Source organism: Lepidochelys olivacea (genome assembly GCF_965140295.1).
Source record: "Lepidochelys olivacea isolate rLepOli2 genome assembly, chromosome: 2".
In the NCBI taxonomy this organism is placed as follows: domain Eukaryota; kingdom Metazoa; phylum Chordata; order Testudines; family Cheloniidae; genus Lepidochelys; species Lepidochelys olivacea.
The window spans coordinates 50,254,902-50,278,261 of NC_140412.1; the positions used below are offsets into that span (position 1 = coordinate 50,254,902).

The 23,360-nt window shown below is 41.4% G+C and overlaps 1 protein-coding gene across 13 annotated transcripts in view; it reads right to left on the bottom strand.

Annotated features, from left to right (window-relative positions):
* The window catches only part of RALYL (RALY RNA binding protein like), a 625,744-nt gene that overhangs the window by 46,824 nt on the left and 555,560 nt on the right, over positions 1–23,360 (bottom strand). For all 13 annotated transcript variants that reach the window (XM_084621334.1, XM_084621333.1, XM_084621330.1 and 10 more), the window contains 2 exons: positions 19,000–19,047; positions 11,931–12,094 (listed from right to left, as the gene is read on the bottom strand). In XM_084621334.1, the coding sequence (XP_084477460.1) occupies positions 11,931–12,094; positions 19,000–19,047 (212 nt within the window). The remainder of the gene's footprint in view (positions 1–11,930; positions 12,095–18,999; positions 19,048–23,360) is intronic.

A 23,360-nucleotide genomic window follows, 5' to 3' on the forward strand; every position in this document is an offset into this window, starting at 1 on the left:
GGACTGGCAAGTCAATTCTAATAAATTAAGACTCAAGTGACGTTCCAAAGTGTTTGCAGTAATTTATTTTTCATTTATGTGCACCCTTGCATGCCCTGCTTCCAGCTGGGCTTGTAAGAAGAAGTACTGATCTAACAGGAAGGACTGTTCATGGAGGTATTCTGGCTTCATCAGAAACAGGAAGTATTGGAGTCCTCATAAACAAATCTATTCCCATGGAATTTCTAGCCCAGTTTCGTAGACTGAGGAGAAGCTCCAAACTATGGGTTCAGTTGTCTGCCTCCTGTCGGAAGAAATTATATGGGATCTCTACAAAGGTCTCATTCTTCCATGCCACCATTAGATCTCTGGTGACCTATCCCCACCTTTGCCACATAGCTCCAAAGGAGTCATATTGTTAAGGCTTCTGAAGGCAAAAGGGGGTCCTTATCCCAAAGAGTGAGGGGGTGGTAGTTCAGAGCAGTTCTAGTTGTAATATTGTTATAATTGGGCTGTATTACCCTTCCACCCTTAACTCCATGGGACTGGAGGGAATATGATGTGCATCTGTCTGACCCTGCCACAGATAGATTCTGGACCACTGGAAAGCTTATTGTGGGTCTGGGTACTGGGTACTTATCTGATCTAAACTTCTGAGCCTTCTGAGCTTTGTTCAGTTAAATCCCGATAACAAGGATAGAATATAGCATATTACTATTATTATAGAGGCTTCAGCAGCCTCTGTGGCCTTGTTTTAATCTAGGGGTTTTCAGGCCATGCTATTCAGCCAGCTGAAAATACAGCAGTTACCCCAAAAGTGGTCCTTCCTATTACTCTGCAGCATTTTTCACAGGGCTTAAAACATTCCCCCCCCCGCAAAAAGGGTCATGGGTTTACCCAATACCCAAATGTTGTAACAAAATGTTAAGGTTCTGACAACTTGTATGAGCAAATGCTATTGCTTCCCTTGAGGGAGAAGGGGTATGTTTCTATTAATAGTGGATTGAAGAAGCAGTAGGTATTCCAAGCTGATACGGTGTGAATTTTCCCAACAGGGAATGCTGTGTGTCTGCCGCAGCCAGCTGGAGATGGACCTAACATGGCCAAGCAGCAGTTTTGAAGTGCTTCCTCATTGGGAAGTGGCAGGCTTGACAAACCTAAGAATGAAAAAGTCGGAATAGACATCAGAAGAAACCCTTGATATGTAGTTCCAACCTAAAAAAGACGCACCTAATCTGTCCCCATTGTGCAGTGGGGAGGTTGGTGCAGGATGACAGGGCATGCACGTTGTGCCACCACTCAACCCATGCCACAGAACTCAGCTCCACAGGGGCTCCCTGTGTACTGCCAGGTTTGGGAGGAAGAATGTGGTGGGAGGCGGGCCCGGACAACTCTGTGAATCTAGCAGTAAAACTCTGAAGTTGCAATAGCAGCCATGGATGAGCCCTACTGCTACTTGTTGCCTGCAGTGGGAGAACTCCTTCCCCTCAGCCTTACAGGACTCCCTGGTGCCAAACCCATTTTCTCAAACTTTACCTGAGGCAATGGAGCTGAATCTAAATGTTCCATTACCACAGCACTCATTTCAGGTCAATATTAAACAAAAAAGGACAAGATAATAGAAAAAGACAAAGGCCACATTTTTCAAATGCGCAACAAAAGCAACCTTTGCCATACAACCACTCGTGGGTGTGTGTGTAGGGGAAAAGGGAGACAGGTGTTTGATTTGCATGGACTTCTGATTTGCAGGGATTTGTGCAGGCCTTTGATTCTCTGACCCTGGTGATTAAATTCTGCTCTCAGTTACATTTCACTAGTGTCTACCTGGAATAATTCCCTAGAAGCTGATGGAATTACAGTGTTATAAAAACTGGTGTGAGAGAAGAACAGGCCTAGTGTTCATATATAGAAGAAAATGTAACGCATTAAAGCATTACAATTAAGATTTGTGTGTTACAGCGGACATAGACGGCTAGCTCCTACTTTTTTTAAACTCTCGAATAAAAGTCCCATCTTTCTGATTTTTTTCTAATAAGGACTCATCCAAGCAAAAAAGTTTTTTACAGACATAAGATACTGCAGTTACAATTACATATTTTCAAACATATTGATCTGCTTTCAAATACGAGGATAAAAAATAATGGAATAGCTTATTTGGTTTTTATATTAGTTTGTGCTTGTGCAAAACACTATTAAAACAATTCCTTTCCTCTGCAATGAGGAAAAGTTCTTTGCCGGTATTTATTTTTCCTCATAAAAATGTGGAGGTATAAGTGACAGCCTGCACTCGGCTCAAAACAGAGGATTAAGGTGGATGTCAATTACATATTTAGAAATGGAAGTGATATTGTTGAATTGCCCAATATTTGGAAAACATTGCCTACCATAACTACAAATTGATTCGCCTCCAAACTATGATTCAGATTTCTTTGTATAGAAATATGTCATATTTTTATATAACCCCCCTCCAGGTTAGTATAAAACATTTTATCTAATTACAGTACTTTAGACTTCAGTGCAAAAATGGGTTAGCTGATGAAGCCAAACGTAAACTATATAGTCCAAATGAATTCACCCATTTAAAGGTATAGCTTGATATAAGAGGTCTCTTCTTAAATACCTACTATCCATTCATAAATGCAGTAGAGAGAAATCGGTTTAGTATTTTCTGCCTGTTTGGCATTTTAGAAAAAAGAAATACCATACTTGAAAAGCTTCTGAATCTATTTTTCCATCAGAAAAAAAAGTTTGCCATTTAGCCAATAGAACAATTTCCATCTGCTTCTTCATACTGTTAACATACATGTAACACTACCAGTTATGTGGTCCATTTTATGAGCACCTTCTTGCTAATATGGAACAATTTTAAATCAAAAGGCTAGAAAAAGAAAAGAGAAAAATATGGTCAATTAAATTTAGGTCAAATATATTCAGAAAAGGATGCAAATTCACCAAGCTTATTTTGTGTTGGAAGACCAATCTGGGAGCTCAGACTTCTAATACTTGCTAGAGAAGAATTCACTGCAGTTATAATGGCTGTTTCCATTATTTTTGCACGTACAGTGACTAATGGGCAAGGCTGCCCCTTGTGGGGAGTATAGGAATTTGTGTTTATGACAATTACTTCATTTATTTATAATGTTACTACTGCATTCCATGAGTCCACAATAAGATTCTCTATAGGGTTCACTGTATTCAGAACCAGCCCCAAACCAGACCTAATCCAAACCTCTGAATTCCAGAGAGGGGTTCTTTGAAGCCTTGATGTAAAGCCATGCCGACAGTTATTGGTATGGACCTGTGTGATGCGGTGTATAAGCCACACATTGGAACTGAAAGGGTTAAGGAGCAGTTCTGGGTGAAGGTGACTCCAAACCCCGGCACCTGAAGAGCCTGCTCTAGCTGGAGGAGGAGCTTCAAAAGGAGCCAGACAGGTCAGAAGGGGACAGGCAGAGAAGGAGGACAGGCCTATCCTGACAGTACCTGCACAGGAGAACTGCAGAAGCCTTCACTGTCAGGAAGAGGGTACCAGCTGAAGGCTCAGTCATTTTCTTTTGCTTTCTTATGTTGGCCTTTGAGACTTTGTTGGGAGGGAAGTGGTAGGAAGTGTCCCAGGGAAGCAGCCTTGAGCCTTTCCAGGGTGCTTGATACTGTTGCCTCTCACAGGGCCTTGATTGGGAGAGCATAGGCTCCTCTACCACCCACTGACGGTACATTAACCACCCTTCCACAATGCCCCCTCAGGAGTAAGGAGATGGTTGAGACCCTGAAAGCCCTGAGGCGAGGACAAGCTACATACAGGGATCAGGAGATGAACTTAAGGCTCTCATTGTTGGGAGGATGTGGGACTCTAAATGTTTTTTTGATCTCTGTTACCCTGGAAGAGGACATTCTGAATTGGTGACCTGGCTGGAAGGCTGAGTCACTGCCTACCAAGATGCAAGCCATCACAGTGTTGGAGTGGTTGCTGACAAGAGGCACTGGAGTCAAGGGAAAGTAGAAGCCCAGTGGCTTAACTGCTAGATTATACTACCGGTAAGCCCAGCCCCTGAAAGAGCCTATTTTTTGGTTCCAGTTCTAGTATGGATGAAATCTTGCAGGAATTGTTTTTCTGGTGAGATTTCTGCCCAATATGGTAAAAGTCAATTAGGGCAGCTGATTTCATGAGATTTCTGCTAGTACCTGATGAACCCTCACAAGAACAGCCAACATGATTTTGACATAATTGATTCTGCACCTTAGCCCTGACTTGACTTTGAATTAAAAAAAAAAAATCAAGCAAAAAAATGATGTTGCTCACTGGTAAAGAGACTTGCCACTTAAATAATAATAAAATAAATATGTATTACAATTAGAAATAATAACTAATTAATTCAAGAAGTGTGGATTAAATGACAAGAACTAATAGCAATAAAGCAATTCATTGCTTTATCCTACATGTCAATCAACACAATTTTTCTGTACAGTGGAAAAGAAGCAACAGAAAAACACATTCTCTGCTTTCAAACTTGAAGCCCCTGAGGGAACTGCCTGGATATTTTCCTGATAAACACCTTACAATAAGCTGATTACATTTCTGTCCAAGTCAACAAAATAATGTCTCCACCTTTATGGATGTGCTGGTTGGACCTGTAAAAAAAGGGAAGTAATTCTAAGGGGAAATCAAGTGTCAAAGTCTATATACTGTAGACCTGTCTCTTTTTTAAAAACTTTTGATTTCCCCTGTTTATTTTCATGTGTGCTGCACACAAAAAGAATATTTTTCTGTAATTTATTCAAGCATGTGAAAGATTTTGCAACTGTAATTCATATGCAACTGTGAGAGAGTTTGAAAATCTAATGCAGGGTTGCAAAAATGTGGCCTTAGTACTTTTAATAAAGCAGCCTACTGGTCTCTTCAAGATTAAGAGCCCAATCCAAAGCTCATTAAAATCACTAGGAGACCTTTTACTGACTTTTGTGGGAGTTGGATCATGGCCTAATACACAAGTATAGACCTCTGAAGGCCACTTGAATCAAGATAGAATCATAGAATCATAGAATATCAGGGTTGGAAGGGACCCCTGAAGGTCATCTAGTCCAACCCCCTGCTCGAAGCAGGACCAATTCCCAGTTAAATCATCCCAGCCAGGGCTTTGTCAAGCCTGACCTTAAAAACCTCTAAGGAAGGAGATTCTACCACCTCCCTAGGTAACGCATTCCAGTGTTTCACCACCCTCTTAGTGAAAAAGCTTTTCCTAATATCCAATCTAAACCTCCCCCACTGCAACTTGAGACCATTACTCCTCGTTCTGTCATCTGCTACCATTGAGAACAGTCTAGAGCCATCCTCTTTGGAACCCCCTTTCAGGTAGTTGAAAGCAGCTATCAAATCCCCCCTCATTCTTCTCTTCTGCAGACTAAACAATCCCAGCTCCCTCAGCCTCTTCTCATAAGTCATGTGTTCCAGACCCCTAATCATTTTTGTTGCCCTTCGCTGGACTCTCTCCAATTTATCCACATCCTTCTTGTAGTGTGGGGCCCAAAACTGGACACAGTACTCCAGATGAGGCCTCACCAATGTCGAATAGAGGGGAACGATCACGTCCCTCGATCTGCTCGCTATGCCCCTACTTATACATCCCAAAATGCCATTGGCCTTGTTGGCAACAAGGGCACACTGTTGACTCATATCCAGCTTCTCATCCACTGTCACCCCTAGGTCCTTTTCCGCAGAACTGCTGCCTAGCCATTCGGTCCCTAGTCTGTAGCGGTGCATTGGATTCTTCCGTCCTAAGTGCAGGACCCTGCACTTATCCTTATTGAACCTCATCAGATTTCTTTTGGCCCAATCCTCCAATTTGTCTAGGTCCTTCTGTATCCTATCCCTCCCCTCCAGCGTATCTACCACTCCTCCCAGTTTAGTATCATCCGCAAATTTGCTGAGAGTGCAATCCACACCATCCTCCAGATCATTTATGAAGATATTGAACAAAACCGGCCCCAGGACCGACCCTTGGGGCACTCCACTTGATACCGGCTGCCAACTAGACATGGAGCCATTGATCACTACCCGTTGAGCCCGACAATTTAGCCAGCTTTCTACCCACCTTATAGTGCATTCATCCAGCCCATACTTCCTTAACTTGCTGACAAGAATACTGTGGGAGACCGTGTCAAAAGCTTTGCTAAAGTCAAGATACAATACATCCACTGCTTTCCCTTCATCCACAGAACCAGTAATCTCATCATAAAAGGCAATTAGATTAGTCAGGCATGACCTTCCCTTGGTGAATCCATGCTGGCTGTTCCTGATCACTTTCCTCTCATGCAAGTGCTTCAGGATTGATTCTTTGAGGACCTGCTCCATGATTTTTCCAGGGACTGAGGTGAGGCTGACTGGCCTGTAGTTCCCTGGATCCTTCTTCTTCCCTTTTTTAAAGATTGGCACTACATTAGAGCACAGCATGCTGGGATCTAGAGTCCTTGAGCTGCACCTCCGTATTAAAAATATAGGGGTGCTGCAATTTGCTTCATTTTATACACGTGGCATGGACCTCGGGCTCATAGCAAGTTGCCAATGTGGCCCATAATTGGACAAAGTTTAGGTGCCCTGATCTATAGTGGGAGCTATTAAAATCTTGATTTTTGCCACAATGCACTATTTCCTGGAATGGAATTTCTTGGAATAGGGAATATGGCAATGTTGTGGTGTAGAAAAAAACCCTCAACTAAAATAATTTATCCTTCTGAGGCAAAGAAAATCCAAGAAGCCAATTCATATTAGACTATCAGTGCAGACAAGTAAGAAATTGCATGCCCCTATACTAACTTCTCATAATGTACACTATAGCAATGAAAAATGAGGGCAATACTAGAGGAGATCTGCTCTATCTGCATTTTGATTCCTTACAGAATATCCTTTGGTTGGGTTGAGTGAAGGATGACCCAACACTTTCACAAATCTTGGGAGACAGGCCAGTCCTTGCCTACAGACAGCCCTCCAACCTGAAGCAAATACTCACCAGCAACCACATACCACACAACAGAACCACTAACCCAGGAACCTATCCTTGCAACAAAGCCCGTTGCCAACTGTGCCCACATATCTATTCAGGGGACACCATCACAGGGCCTAATAACATCAGGCACACTATCAGAGGCTCGTTCACCTGCACATCCACCAATGTGATATATGCCATCATGTGCCAGCAATGCCCCTCTGCCATGTACATTGGTCAAAGTGGACAGTCTCTACGTAAAAGAATAAATGGACACAAATCAGATGTCAAGAATTATAACATACATAAACCAGTCGGAGAACACTTTAATCTCTCTGGTCACGCGATTACAGACATGAAAGTTGCTATATTACAACAAAAAAACTTCAAATCCAGACTCCAGCGAGAAACTGTTGAATTGGAATTCATTTGCAAATTGGATAGAATTAATTTAGGCTTGAATAGAGACTGGGAGTGGCTAAGTCATTATGCAAGGTAACCTATTTCCCCTTGTTTTTTCCTACCCCCCCCCCAGACATTCTTGTTAAACCCTGGATTTGTGCTGGAAATGGCCCAACTTGATTATCGTACACATTGTAAGGAGAGTGATCACTTTAGATAAGCTATTACCAGCAGGAGTGTGGGGTGGGAGGAGGTATTTTTTCATGCTTTGTGTGTATATAAAAAGATCTTCTACACTTTCCACAGTATGCATCCGATGAAGTGAGCTGTAGCTCACAAAAGCTTATGCTCAAATAAATTGGTTAGTCTCTAAGGTGCCACAAGTACTCCTTTTCTTTTTGCATATTTGAAGACTTATCAGATCCCCCCTCAGTCTTCTTTTCTCAAGATTAAACATTCCCAGTTTTTTTACTTTCCTCACAGATCAGGTTTTCTAAACCTTTTTTTTTCATTTTTGTTGCTCTCCTCAGGACTCACTCCAGTTTGTCCACATCTTTTTCTCCAGTTTTCATTCAGAACTAAACACAGTACACCAGCAGAGGCCTCACCAGTGCCGAGTAGAGTGGGACAATTTCCTCCCACGTCTTACATACAACACTCCTGTTAATATACCCCAGAATGATATTAGCCTTTTTTGCAGCTGCATCACTTGTTGACTCAAATTCAATTTGTGATCCATGATAACCTCCAAACCCTTTCCAGCAGTACTATCACCTAGCCATTTATTCCCTATTTTGTAGTTGTGCATGTGATTTTTCCCTTCTTAAGTGAAATACTTTGCATTTGTTGTTACTGAATTTCATTTTGTTGACGTCAGACCAATTCTCCAATTTGTCAAGGTTTTTTCGAATTCTTATCCTGTTTTCTAAAGTGTTGCAATTTCTCCCGGATTGGGGTCATCTGGAAATTTTACAAGCATCCTCCCCACTCCATTATCCAAATCATTAATGAAAATATTGAATAGTACCACACCCAGAACTCTCCTCTGTGGGACCCCACTAGATATATTCTCCCAGTTTGACAGCGAACCATTGATAACTACCTTTTCAGTATGGTCTTTCAACCAGCTGTGCACCCACCTTATAGTAATTTCATAACAGACCACAGTTTGCTTATGAGAGTGTCATGTGGGACTGTGTCAAAAGCCTTACTAAAATCAAGATGAATCACATCCACTGCTTCCCCACATCCTCTAGGCCAGTAATCCTGTCAAAGAAGGAAACGAGTTTGGTTTGGCATGATTTGTTCTTCACAAATCCATGTTGGCTGTTCCTTATAACCTTATTATCCTCCAGGTGCTTACAAATTGATTGTTTAATAATTTGTTCCAGTATCTTTCCAGGTATCAAAGTTAGGCTGACTGGTCTATAATTCCCCTTGTCCTCTATGTTCCCCCTTTTAAAATATCAGTACTATCTTTTTCCTTCTCCATTCTTCTGGGACCTCCCCTGACCTCCATGAGTTTTTAAAGATAATTGTTAATGGTTCCAAGATTGCTTCAGCATCTTCCTTAAGTACCCTAACATGAATTTTATCAGGCCTTGCCAACTTGAATACATCTAACTTATCTAAGTTCTTTAACCTGTTCTTTCCCTACTTTGGCTTGCATTCTTTCCCCCTTGTTTTTAATATTAACTAGGTTGAGTATCTGGTCACCATTAAACTTTTAAGTGAAGACTGAAACAAAATGGGCATCACACACCTCAGCTTTCTTGGTATCATTAGTTATTAGCTCTCCTTCCCCACTAAGTGGAGGACCTACATGTTTCTTCATCTTTCTCTTGCTTCTGATGTATTTAAAGAATCTCTTCTTATTGCCTTTTATGTCCCTTGCTAGGTGTATCTCATTTTGTGCCTTAGCCTCTCTGGTTTTGTCCCTACATGAAGCTAGAAGCTATTCTTCTATACTCCTCCTTAGCCATTTGTCCATATTCCCACTTCTTGTAGGATTCCTTTTTGATTTTCAGGTAATTAAACCTGATGGAGTCATATTGGTGTCTTACTGTTCTTCCTATGTTTCTTTCGCCTTAGGATACTTTGCAGTTGTGCCTTTAATATTGTCCTTGAGAAACTGCTAATGCTCCTGAACTCCTTTTCCCCATAGATTTTCTTCCATGGGACCTTACTTACCAGTTCTCTAAAATTGTGAAAGTCTGTTTTTTTATAGTTCATTGTGACTATTCTGCTCACTCCTCCTTTTCTTTAGAATAATGAAATATATCATTTCAAGATCACTTTAACCCAAATTGCCTTCTACCTTCAGATTCACTACCAATTCCTCCCTGTTGTTCAGAGTCAAATCTAAAATGGCTGTCCATCTGGTGACTTCTTCAACTTTCTGGAAGAAACTGATGTCCCCAGTACATTCCAAAAACTTACTGGACATTTTTGTGTTTCTGACAGATATCTCGGTAGTTAAAGTCCCCCAGTAGAATCAGATCTTGTGTTTGGATATTTCTTTTGTTTGTTCTAGAAATGCCTCATCTACATCCTGTTCCTGGTTTGGTGGTTTATAGTAGATCCATATTATAATATCACCCCTATTTTTTTTACCCTATTCACCTTTACCCACAGACTTTCAACCTGTCTGCCTCCCACCTCCTTCTGGATCTGAGTGGGGGAAAGTGGAGGCCCAACAACTTAATGACTAGGAGATGCCACTAGCCTCACCCCCCTCACAATGCCTGATACACGAGGTTCTATACAGGAACTGTTCTGGACATTGTAGTGGGAGTGGGGAGTAGGATGCAAGGAAGGAGCAGAAGGAGGGCAGTCTCACAGTGGGTGACATGGATCGGTCATGGTATTTGAGCAATCAATGATGAACAGTTTGGAGACAGAAATTGAGAAAGTCTGCTCTTCCTATCCACCACCTCATGCTGTCCTTGCACAATCACTCCAATTACTCTGCATGCCCATCTCAGGCTGGGGCAATGCCTGTGGCTTGTTGTTGTTCCCCATCATTGCTCAGCACTGCTCTCTGGTTTTATTACACAAGGCCCAGAATCTGTAGAACATATTTTTCCTGTTAACATTATTGGTTTCTCCCATTACCTGTCTCCAATGGTTCTGTCCTGTACAAGGAACTACACCTGTTCTGTGAGAGATAGTGAGTGTGCCCTGCCCTGTCCTGTCCTGTCAATGCTTTCACACACAAGGACATCATGGTGGTAAGTCAGGTATTTATTTGTAAGCCTCTGTGTCTAGCATCTGGGGATGTATTTTGGCAAACACATTGGGATGGGGCAGTTCAAGCAGGGAAAACTCACTATGTTATCTCATTATTATGTCATGTTTGTAATCATTTTCTTATTTTACTTTCCAGTCATGTGTACTGTTGCTGAATTCATGTTTTTTCCCCGCTAGGTGCGCTGTTGTTAAGTGATGTCCAGATCTGTTAAGAGGATCTTTCTCTAGGCCCCTCCATGCTGTCTAGTGTCTGACTCCCATCCCCCTTTTCCTCTTCTTCCAGTGAAGTTCCAGGGGGCTTTATCACTCCACAGGAGTGGTAGGGAAGAGATAAATGGATGCTGAAGAGACATGGGGAGGTAAGTGAATTTCCCAGGGCATGTTTTGGGAGGTGATGATGAGGGAAGTGGGTCAAGTCTATTTTTCTTAGTTAAGTCCCTGATCTGAGTGCAACTAACAAACTACTTTGATTATTCTCTGAATGCCCAGCCCTGCTTTGTGCACCCTCTTGAACAACAACAAGACACTTTTGCCTGCACTTCTCCTTCTTCTGCCCTCCCCCGAAGTCAACAGCAAACAAAATCCTAATGATATCAATGAGAACAGGACTGGGCCCATAATTCCCACTGAAATCCATGGGAGACGGATTGGGCCTCAAACTGTCAACAACAAAATACTTCATAATGTTGCTTAATTACAGCCTATTTCTTTCACGTATAGCAGGTGCATGAGCTTCCTGTCAATGGAGGTTTTTAAGAACAGGCTAGACAAACACTTCTCAGGGATGTTCTAGGCATATTTAATCCTGCCTCAGTGTGGGGTGACCTCTTGAGGTCTTTTCCAGCCACTACATTTCTATGATTCTATGAGATGCCAAGGAGATCTCATGGCATTGAAAGTTTGAGCAAGCCACTTTTGACATAGAGGAAGATGAACATTAGACAAGAGTCAACATTACCGATCAGGGTAATTTTTAAATGATCTGTAACTGAAATGCCATTAAATAGATTTCCTCCAAACTTTGCAGAAATGTTTTTCTTTGCTTTCAGAGTAAGTCTGGCAATTCTCAAAGCCAAACCAATTTTCCAAGACAAAGTAATAAAGGGACTAAAACAAAGGGTTGCAATGGAAGATGGCAACGACCTTCACCAGAGTAACCATCAGGATAACAGTTAAAGAGTTTCCCCTTATTAAAGCCAGTTCCAAGATAAGCTAACTGATATAAAAAGAAAAGGAGTACTTGTGGCACCTTAGAGACTAACCAATTTATTTGAGCATGAGCTCTGTTACTCTGAAACCTAACTGATATAAGCAACTTACATTTGGATCCTGAAGAAGATGCCCCACTAGATGTTGATCGCGATCCCCCTTTCATGGAGAAAACCCCTTTCCCTCTACGAGTTGCTGTCATGGTCACACGAGGGCGCTTCAATGGTATCACTGCACGAGGTGGTGGTGGGACACGACCATGGTAATCAAACAATCTGAGAAAAAAAAATAGTTTTACAAATCCTGAGATGTGGTTTCATGTCCTGGTGATCCTGTCAATTAAATTTTCATGTTATTTTAAAGGAAATTTCTCTTTCAAATCAATCACTTCATATCACAGTCAAATTAGATTTCAAGGACCTCTGCACATTAAGTGCCATATTTTGATTTCAGTCACAGCCCAGTGTGCATAGCTCTCAGATTTTGTGTAATTAAATGAGGGATGCTTTATGGAGCGCTGTTATTTGCATCATGGAAAATCCATCTCCTGCTCTCTGCAGATCCACTACATTTCATTGAGCACAAATAACTGCTACACACTTTGTCGTGATGACATTTTGGCTCCTTTATTACATGCATGGTTTGGATTTTAGTTTTCCAGCTCCAGACTGCACACACATTAAAGGGGATGAACAGTCCTGAGACCAAACATTAAAGAAAATAGTGCAACAGTGTCATGCTGCCAAATGATGGATTTCACCACCCGTGCAATTGCGTAAGGGACATTTCACTGAGAGACGTGTGCGTCTGTCAGAGGAAGGCATTAAAAGAGTGGAACCTGTCCAAGACAGAGTGACATATATACTTTTAAATAAAAGATGGAACACTTTGAAACCACCAGAACTCCTGGGACTACTTTAATGGATGACCCTAGTGTGGGCCCTCTGCATTATGGCAACTATGAATCCAAAAAATTCCCATCAAGTAAATGAAAATACTCCCTAAGTCCCCACAATGAAGTGTTCCCCAATTAAATTCCTTGAATCCTAAACACAGTGGATCAATACCAGTTCACTAATCTGTGCACAAGTTAGGGGACAAGGGGAGAGAGATAAAGAGCTGACAGAAAGCCTAGGAAACACATTTAGAACGTAAAAGCCGTGAGCTAGGGAGGGGATAAAAAACTGGAGGATCTGGGCAGGGGGATTTCACCATCTCATTGATATTAACTTACCCCTTCTTGCAAGTCCCCTTGCAGCTCTATGGTGATTGGTTTCTGTGGTTGTGAAGGGGCAGCAAGGGGTGGTGATGAGGGATGGGAAGGGGCAGCAAAAGATGGTGGACACCAAACCATGGAAAGTCTGAGGTTTCCTGAATGCTGTAATGCCCCCTAGGCAGGGTTTGGGGGCTAGCTGCTGCTGCTAGGGGAGCCAGGCTGCCAAGGGCTCAGAGGGAGATAAAGGGAGTGGTCAGGAGGTAGAATGGAGACAAAGTTACAAACAGTCCTGGTCTCTGGTGGATCTCAGCATATATGTAGGTTCTGTGTGCTGAACTTCCTTCCTGTTCCTCCGGGAGGTGAACACCAAATCCGATGGAACATTGAGGAGGAAAATCTGCTAATGAAAACTCAGTTTCCAGTCCTCTGTGCAGAAATAGCAGGAAAAGACATTTACTCTCTGTGTGCAGTGCTGTTATATAGTCCCTTCAAACTTTAGTAATAGCTAATAATAATAAATAATAATAATATTTATATAGTGCTTCATTTTCAGAGCAACCATGACACATCTCCTGTGACTGAGTTAGGTAAATATGTGGAAAGAGACACACAGAAAGAGTAAGGACTTGCTCAGGGTCAAATATCAAATCAGAACCAGACCCAGAATTAGAACTCAGGTCTCCTAATGTATATTCTGCCTGATACATGCCTAATCCACTAGACCAGAGTGCCTTTACTTATCTGTGCCTTAATTCCACAGTCATTTAATCCTGCTGTGTCATATTCTCTTATTACAACCCTGTGCCACATGCATTACAAAGTCCTTCAACTTAAGGTGAATATTCAATTCTCAACACAGTTAACTAACTGTGTATTCAGTTCATCACTGAAAAGTTAACACTGTTTTTAGTGTACATATGGTATGCTTTATTATCAATATGGCCCTACCAAATTAACGATCCATTTTGATCAGTTTCACGACCAGAGGGTTTTAAGATTGGGCAATTTCATGTTTTCAGCTAAGCTGTTTACATCTGAAATTTCATGGTGTTATAACTGTGGGGGTCCCAACCCAAAAGATACCCAGAAGTGGGTCTGATCTCCCCACGTTGCACTCCCCTAGAACTGCTATGCAAGGGAAGGATAAGTCCGGTCTCTCCTCAGCCCAGCAGGGACTGGCAGCTAGAAACCCCCTGGTTGGGATGCTCCCAGCAGCAGGGGGATATCGGACCCACTTCCACAAACCTCCTCCAGCTGCAGGAACCTCTGGGGCTGGAGCTTCCTGCAGCAGGGGGAGGCTCTCCGAGATGGGTCTGATCTCCCCGTGAAAGTGAGAGCAGCCGTGCAGGGGGAGGACAAGTCCTCTCCCCCCCCCCCAAGCCCAGCCAGGACTTGCAGCCAGCAGCCCCCTGGCTCGGGCACTCCCAGCAGCAAGAGAGAGATCAGATTTCATGGGGAAGGGCTTATTTCATGGCCTGTGACACGTTTTTCACCGCTGTGAAATTGGTAGGGCCCCAATTATAAATCATATGATTTGCCATATTGGATCCAACCAGTGCGTCACTCTCCTGAGAGGCGGTGACCAGTACACAAAGTTTCAACGGAGGTGTAAGATATCCTGTAGTGGACCATCCTGTACCCAATGACGGGAAGATAGCTAATGTAACGCCAATTTTTAAAAAGGGTTCTAGAGGTGATTCCGGCAATTACAGACTGGTAAGTCTAACATTAGTACCGAGAAAATTAGTTGAAACACTAGTAAAGAATAAAATTGTCAGACACATAGAACAACATAAATTGCTGGGCAAAAGTCAACATGGTTTCTATAAAGGGAAATCATGTCTTACTAATCTATTAGAATTCTTTGAAGGGGTCAACAAACATGTGGACAAGAGGGATCCAGGGACGTAGTGTACTTAGATTTCCAGAAAGCCTTTGACAAGGTCCTACAACAAAGGCTCTTACATAAATTAAGTTGTCATGGGATAAGAGGGAAGATCGTTTTATGGATTGAGAACTGGTTAAAAGACAAGGAACGAAGGGTAGGAATAGATGGTAAATTTTCAGAATGGAGAAGGGTAACTAGTGGTGTTCCCCAATGATCAGTCCTAGGACCAATCCTATTCAACTTATTCATAAATGATCTGGAGAAAGGGGTAAACAGTGAGGTGGCAAAGTTTGCAGACAATACTAAACTGCTCAAGATAGTTAAGACCAAAGCAGGCTGTGAAGAACTTCATAAAGATCTCAAAAAACTAAGTGATTGGGCAACAAAATGGCAAATGAAATTTAATGAGGATAAACGTAAAGTAATGCACATTGGAAAAAATAACCCCAACTATACATACAATATGATGGGGGCTAATTTAGCTACAACTAATCAGGAAAGAGATCTTTGAGTCATTTTGGATAGTTCTCTGAAGATGTCCACGCAGTGTGCAGCGGCAGTCAAAAAAGCAAACGGGATGTCAAGATTCATAATCATTGTGAGATGTATGTATGGGTAATATTTAAGGAAGAATGTAATTATATTGCAAATATGCTTTATGGACTTGGAGTAAAAGTTAGTCACCAGATCATATGCCTAGGTGATGGCCCATTCAAGCAGGAGGGAGTTGTTGCTCTGCCCTGGTTAGCTGGTAGTGTAATGTAAGGCTCAGTTGTCTAGCCTTGCTCCATCCCAAGACTAGGAATGGAAAACCATCAGAGACAACCACAAACAACTGAAACCCCCTGAAGGTAAAAAAAGGAACATTACAACAGACAATCACCCTGTCTATGAATAAAGATAAAAGATTCTTTTGGTTTCACATAGGGTGGGGAAACCCTGTATCCTGTCACTGAGGAGACATCTTGGGGAGCAGAGATGTTCTCATGAAAAATTGGATCCTGGCTCCTGTGAAGCTGGCCAGTTCTGTAACAGACTGAAATTTGGAGTGGAAAACCTATTATTAGATAAGAAAGGTAACTCTTAATAAGAGTAGACCCAGCTTTGCTTTTTATGATTTTGTTTTGTATCATAACCATTTGTTTCCACCACTCTCTCTTATTTCTAGTTAACTCTCCATTCTTTCTTAAATAAGCCTTTTTATTAAAAGTGAAAAGAAAAAGGAGGACTTGTGGCACCTTAGAGACTAACAAATTAATTTGAGCATAAGCTTTCGTGAGCTACAGCTCACTTCATCGGATGCTCAAATAAATTGGTTAGTCTCTAAGGTGCCACAAGTCCTCGTTTTCTTTTTGCGGATACAGACTAATAAGGCTGCTACTCTGAAACCTTTATTAAAAGTGGTGATTGTTATACAGGATTGGGGTTTAAGTTTAAATTGGAGTACACTGCTCCTCTGGGGGGAAAAGATCTGGGATTTCTGTGAGTAACCATTGTCAGGGACTGGATACCACCTGAATCAAAAGGACTTGAGTACACCTGTTAACCTGCAAGGCAAAGACAGGGTTGGAATAGCCCAGAGGAGAGCACTTTAGTGATTAATAGCCTGGTTGTGTTAGGAAGCTAACTAAGCAAGAACATAGAATGTCTTCTAGCTCTTGTATTAAGAGAAATAGTAAATAGGAGTGCCCAATTCTACACCATGCTTTCTCTCTCTATTACTCACTATTTTGTATACCTCTATCACCTCCCCTCTTGATCATCTTTTCTCTAAATTACACACTCTCAATCTTTTCAATCTGTCTTCATATGTAATTTATTTCTTACCTCTAATCATTCTTGTTACCCATGTATTACACCTACATTACTGAATCCTAAGGTAGACTGTAGGGTTGCAGAACTCACATAGCTTTCATGCTTGGGGACAATCAGTCACTGTCAAGGTTCCTCCCCCACTCTGAACTCTAGGGTACAGATGTGGGGACCTGCATGAAACCCTCCTAAGCTTACTTTTACCAGCTTACGTTAAAACTTCCCCAAGGTACAAATTAATTTTATCCTTTGTCCTTGGAATATCCACTGCCACCACCAAACTCTAACTGGGTTTATTGGGAAACGTAGTTTGGACACATCTTTCCCCCCAAAATCCTCCCAACCCTTGCACCCCACTTTCTGGGAAAGGTTTGGTAAAAATCCTCACCACTTTGCATAGGTGACCACAGACCCAAACCCTTGGATCTGAGAACAATGAAAAAGCATTCAGTTTTCTTACAAGAAGACTTTTAATAGAAATAGAAGTAAATAGAAGTAAAGGAATCACCTCTGTAAAATCAGGATGGTAGATACCTTACAGGGTAATTAGATTCAAAACAGAGAATCCCTCTAGGCAAAACCTTAAGTTACAAAAAAGACACACAGACAGAAATAGTCATTCTATTCAGCACAATTCTTTTCTCAGCCATTTAAAGAAATCATAATCTAACATATACCTAGCTAGATTACTTACTAAAGTTCTAAGACTCCATTCCTGGTCTATCCCCGGCAAAAGCAGCATATAGACCGACACAGACCCTTTGTTTCTCTCCCTCTTCCCAGCTTTTGAAAGTATCTTGTCTCCCCATTGGTCATTTTGGTCAGGTGCCAGCGAGGTTACCTTTAGCTTCTTAACTCTTTACAGGTGAGAGGATTTTTCCTCTGGCCAGGAGGGATTTTAAAGGGGTTTACCCTTCCCTTTATATTTATGGGCAGTCACAAAAAAGTACTTTGTGAAATGCTTGTACCATCATAGCAACTCCGATGAAGAAATTCAGAGAAGGTGAAGGTGAAAACACCACAAATGAACCTCTCTTAGGATGAGGTCACTCTATTATTACCAGGGTCTGATAAAGTGGGAGTATGATGAGGTGCTGGCTCACAGTTCCAGGTGTCTACCATCTTCAGTGCTGCCTGAGGTGTTAGGGTCATTGAGTAAGGGATGCAAAACAAATGGCCACAAAGGAACCTGCATAGGTGGCCTATTGGATGAAAATTTCTTTGTTTCTAAAATGCTTCAAAATAGAGATTTACAGGACACATTACCACTTCATTTGTTTTCTCCCTAAAATTTCAGGCCCCGTTCTGTCCCTGCTATGGTCCCTTTGCCCTGAATAAAGGGGTTCACCTGCTGGCGTAGTGCTGGCAGAGCAGCCCCACACTACTCTCCTCTGCTGCCCCTAGTGTAGGTGTGTGCTGGAGGCAGGCTTATAAATAGGAGGGAAGAGGTATGGTAAAAGAGCACTGTGCTCTGGATGTTGTGGGCCCCAGAGTGTCCAATAGGCAGCTATGGTAGGTAGTACTTGGAGTAACACTTGGTGCTGCTCTGACTCACACCAAGGGATGGGATCAAGAAAGAATTTTGATCAAGAAAGAATTTGGAGGGCACAAAGGTGGCATTAAGCCCACCCCACTCACTGTTGGTCTGTTCTTCCTGCAAGGTGCTATAAAAAAAATGGCCCTCCTCTGTTCTGCATACCCTATCTGAATCTATACCTCTGCAGTTGCCGCAGAATAGTATATGCAAATGATTACATGATGGAAGATCTCTTCAGCTTTCTAGAGAGAGGCCTGAAAGAACACATTTCTCAGGAGACATTTCACAAATATAAACATCAAGATAAACACTTTCTCAAACCCTCATACTTAAAGAACTTCCACATCTGCAATGTATCCCAGTGAAATCATACTGGGGAAGAACTCTGCAGGGATAAGAAACCACAGACTTTTCCTTTTGCATCCTTTAATTTTTCAGTAAAGGAAAAGCTCAAAAAAGAGCTTTCAGACAGTCAGGACACCAACAGAACTGCTTAACGTGAAGAAATGGGAGGACCTGGGGAGTGAGGGGATGAATCTTCAAGGTTTTCTGTAAATCTCATCTTAAATTGAGTCTATTCCTAGAGAGTTTTTTCCCCAAAATGCAATAAAGATAATGAATATTGTGTAAAATTAAAACCAAAACTCTCTCTAAGTAAATTATGTGACAGCATTAAAAATAAATAGTGAAAACTGTGTAGGATCTGTAGAAATAAAATCACACATACCGATTGTAGAAATCATCCCTGTAGTAATCATAATCAAAGACATAACCTCTGTGGAAAGAACACAAAAAGCAATAATGAACTGGCATATAGAAAAATTACTTTCATTAAAATATTTGTGGTATTATTGTAATACGAATTTATTTTCACAGTCAAAAACATTTGAAGACTGTTTCCAGCCCCCCAAATTTCTATAATTGTTAATGCATGAAAAGGATTTAGCAAGGTTATTTCTAAATCTGATATGATGCCATTTTGCATACTACTAGTCTTTGGTACATTTGGGAATGTGAATTATTATTAACAGCCCCTACACATAGCAATGAAAGAAGCTGGCAGCACATATGGAAAGAAATTAATACAGCATAACAGCTCGGTGGTTAGATGACTATTAGTATAATTCTTAGGGCTCAAATGAGGCAAGGACTCCAAATCTGCAGCCTTCCTCTTCCCTCTTTCTGTGTTCATCTAGGTTACCCAGTGGGAGGGTCAAAAAGGCCTGTAATTAAGAACAACAGGCAGGGGATGAAAACATTTGATGGATGAGAACATGAGGTGGTGGGACTCTTGCTGCCTGAGCCTTCTAACTGAAAAAACCCTAAAATGTACAAGGAGAAAAAGAAGTGATTCTAGGAAAACAGATGAGGTATCTTACAAACAGTAACTTCTCCCTGAGGTCTGTTTCCATGCCGTTCCTTTAGGTTTTGAAAGGGAAATGCATGCCACTTTGAGAGAGATGCGAATAAACTGTCTGGAGGCATACTTAGTAACTAGACATCAAGGCAAATAAATGCAGGTGGGAACTGGAAAGGCCTAGAGAACAACCATGTTTGATATGGGAAGTGCAAAGTCAATTTAGCATGGTCATTCCTGAGTATCCCAGTCACAATAATCACCTCTTGCCACTGTAGCGAGTGTCAGTAATGAAGCCTATCACAGTGGCCAAAAAAAAAAAAAAAAAAAAAAAAAAAGAAGATTGAAGAGCTGGTAAAAGGTCTGCACACAACAAAATGAGCTGCAGGGGATTTTTTACTCTCCCAGCTACTGCAGGTACTCGGACAAGGTCAGGGAAGACAAAACACACATTGCTTCAGTTGCCTGAGAGGATAAACTATTACAAGTAAGTGAGGGTGAAACTCATTAAATGAGCCAGGAGCACAGGAATAAAAGGGAAGAAGATACAGAAATTATCAAAGGAAAAATTAGAAGATTTAGCAAGAAACTAGAAAAGAAAAAGGAGAGAGGGCCGGATTTAGAAAGGATGAAAAAATAGAAGAAAATGTGTGCAGAAAAAAACAACAATGGAAACACACAACAGTAAGTGTCTTATTAGGGATGGCTCTTCCCCATGGTAGGATAGATAGTATGTTTTGGACAATCCTTGTTTGCAGAGCTGATCAGGGGGAAAAACAAACAAACAAAAAACCCCAGATTTTTTCCTTCAACATTTAATTTTGAAGTTTTTGCAAATAACCTGTTTTTTAAAATATTTCTCTGTGTGTGCAATTTAACTGAAAATGTTTGGCTTTTCCTTCCGATGCCCCACCTATTTCTTTCTTTTTTTTTTCTTTTGTAAGGCCCAAAGCTAGGAAGGTGAAAGGGAAAAGAAACTGTCTTATAGGAGAAAGGGGAAAAAAGCTAGCTCTGACAGGTGTAATTTAGATCGATTATAATGTCACCCCAATGCAGTTCTGTACCAACATTTTGTTATATTGTTTGGGGGACTGTTTGTGTGCTGGTTTGGGGAAATATATTAAATGATGAATGCAACTGTATTTATGAAAGGGGGCAGAAATCATAAAAGATATACCCTGGAGAAGGTGCATCACCCTGAGTGAACACGCTGTGAACTTAGGTTGGGTAGTAAGCCCCAAATAGCTCAAAAGGAGTAGGTGTTCTGTCTTAGAAAGGGTCTTGTCTGCTTAGAAGTCTTGTTTTGCTCTGGGTTTCCCACCCAGGGACTCAGGGCCCTGAGTGAAGCTGACTTTGTACCAGCAGCCATGCAGGTGTTGCAGATTTCACTGAACCAGACCTTGGAAGTAGCAGGCCTGATTGAGCTAACTGTGATTAGTTTCCTGGAGAAAGCTTGTTTAACTGAGGCTTTGTACAGGGAGCTATGAATACCATAATATTAAATCCCATGTATTAAAAATGTATAGTAGCAATACAGTTACACAAAAAAGTCTCTGGCACTTTAGGCGCGACATCTGTGTGCTATCATCCTCTGTTCTTTGTGGGACATTTCTGTGCACAGACTTAGTCTGCCCTCCCATCTCAGAAATGGGGCTCCTCAGCCCACCTGCCCTTAGCCCAAGGACTAGCGCTGACCCCCAAGATATTCAGTTACTTAAACACACCCCTGTCACAGAACTCTGCCAAAGATGTGAAGCTTCTGATATACAGTGTAAAGCTACTCTCAAGGGCATACAGAAGCTGTGAAGCATAAAACACACACTTTGTCCAGAGTCTAACATATGAATGCTCTTTTCCTTAATCACATAGAGCTCAGGAGAGTACAGATCAGACAAAACAATACGTCTTAAACTGCTATGTTCTCACTAGCTTGCCCTTCCTTTGTGAGTCCTTGGGGACCATTTGGGTGCAAAGAAAGCAGGCAGGCAGGCAAGGTGTCCTCAACTCATGCAGAGTGTTACATGTGGGGTGACCTCTCTCCCTCATGAAGTCCCTTCCCCAGTTTGAGACCTTGCTCTCTCCTGCCCCATGCTTGCTCTTTCTGTCTGGCTTCCTCCATTCCTGCGTATCTTGCTACTTAAACTCCTCTTGGCCACCTTTGTTCTGTCTTTTGGATAATTTTCCACAGCCCCTTCCTTCCTCCATCACTTCAGAGGAGTTAGCTAAACTGGTTTTCTAACGATGCCACTCACCATCCTTTAGGTGTTTGCACTGAATAGGGTCCTTGAGACTGAAGCACCACCCCATTGTATCTCTGCCTGGTGTGCTCCTGCTACTGCATGTGAGTGATGATAGATCCACATACATAGAGTCACTCATTATACAGAAGTTTTTCGTAATACCACTTCACACTATTAATCAGAATTCATAAGTTGTACTGACATAGCCCCAGATCATCACCGTAAGTTTTTAGCCCTCGTGGTTGTCGATAAGAGACTGAAAATATGAACCGTCTGTACCTGAAAAGGCTCAAAAATAAAGAATCCGAAATGTGTCATTTAAACCACCTCATGATTTTGGGGGGAGCCGATTCATGATTTTTCAATGCTTGACAATACCGTAATCATGAGGTGACACTGTAAAAGTCCAATATATTCTCCCCAGCTACAGCCTTAATTGCTCACACTTTTCCAAGCCAGCAGTCAGTCACAATGATTTAGTCACTGCTACACTGCAGAACATGAAGCTGCAAATTAGCAGATGATCATTGGCCCAGAGATCAAGGTGACTGCAGGACTCTTAACCTCTTGAGAGTTATTCCCTAGCAACCAATCTGTGTTACAGATGCTGCAGGAATCCACTTGTACTGTCTAGTTTACCAAATATACAGAAAGCTGGAAACAGAGAGAGGTTTAAACAATCCTGTGGACTAGTTGAATCAGAAGTTTCATAATGGCATTAAAAACTGGCTAATAACCTACCCACAAACATACGCCATCTCTGCAACATTAACACCACAATTAACTGTGTGCGTGAAGCTACTAACAAAATGAAAGACACAGTAAAACACCCTGTAATGCTCACTCTGAGCCCAAAGAAAACTCATCAATGAAAAAGTAAGATGGATTCCTGTTAAGCTCAACATCACTAAAAAAAAAAAAATCCTGCTGGAATTGGTTGCGTGCTGTTGGAGATGCTGTATTTTTTTAACCACATTTCACTTTAAATTCTGTAGTCTTTAAGAATAAAGGATTCCCATAATTTTTCACAGGTATAATTTTGAACACAGGCACATGAAAGTTGAGTATCAGGAGTTCTATGAGTTTCAGTCAAGAAAATGCAAAATTGTGCCTTTCTATGTACCTTTGAAATAAAATTAAATTTATTAATTATTAAGCTCTTATTTATGTTAGGACATTGTTTTTTTGTGATCAACATTCTGTGGCAGCAAAACGTTTTATAAACTTTTATAAACCAAGGATCAAATTCTGCTCTCATTTACTTTAAAACTTAGACAACTCAATTGACTTCAGGGGAGTAATGGAGAGCAGAATTTGTTTTCGGTATTTTTATTGCAGTAAGAGATTGAATCTTGCATGCGATTTACCCTGTAGCTAATATCTCTTTTGCGTTCTTCAGTACAGATTCAGATTTATTTGTAAATTGTAACTGTTTATAAACCAGGCACGATGCGTCTTAATAGAATTGACAGCACTATCACCACTAAACAC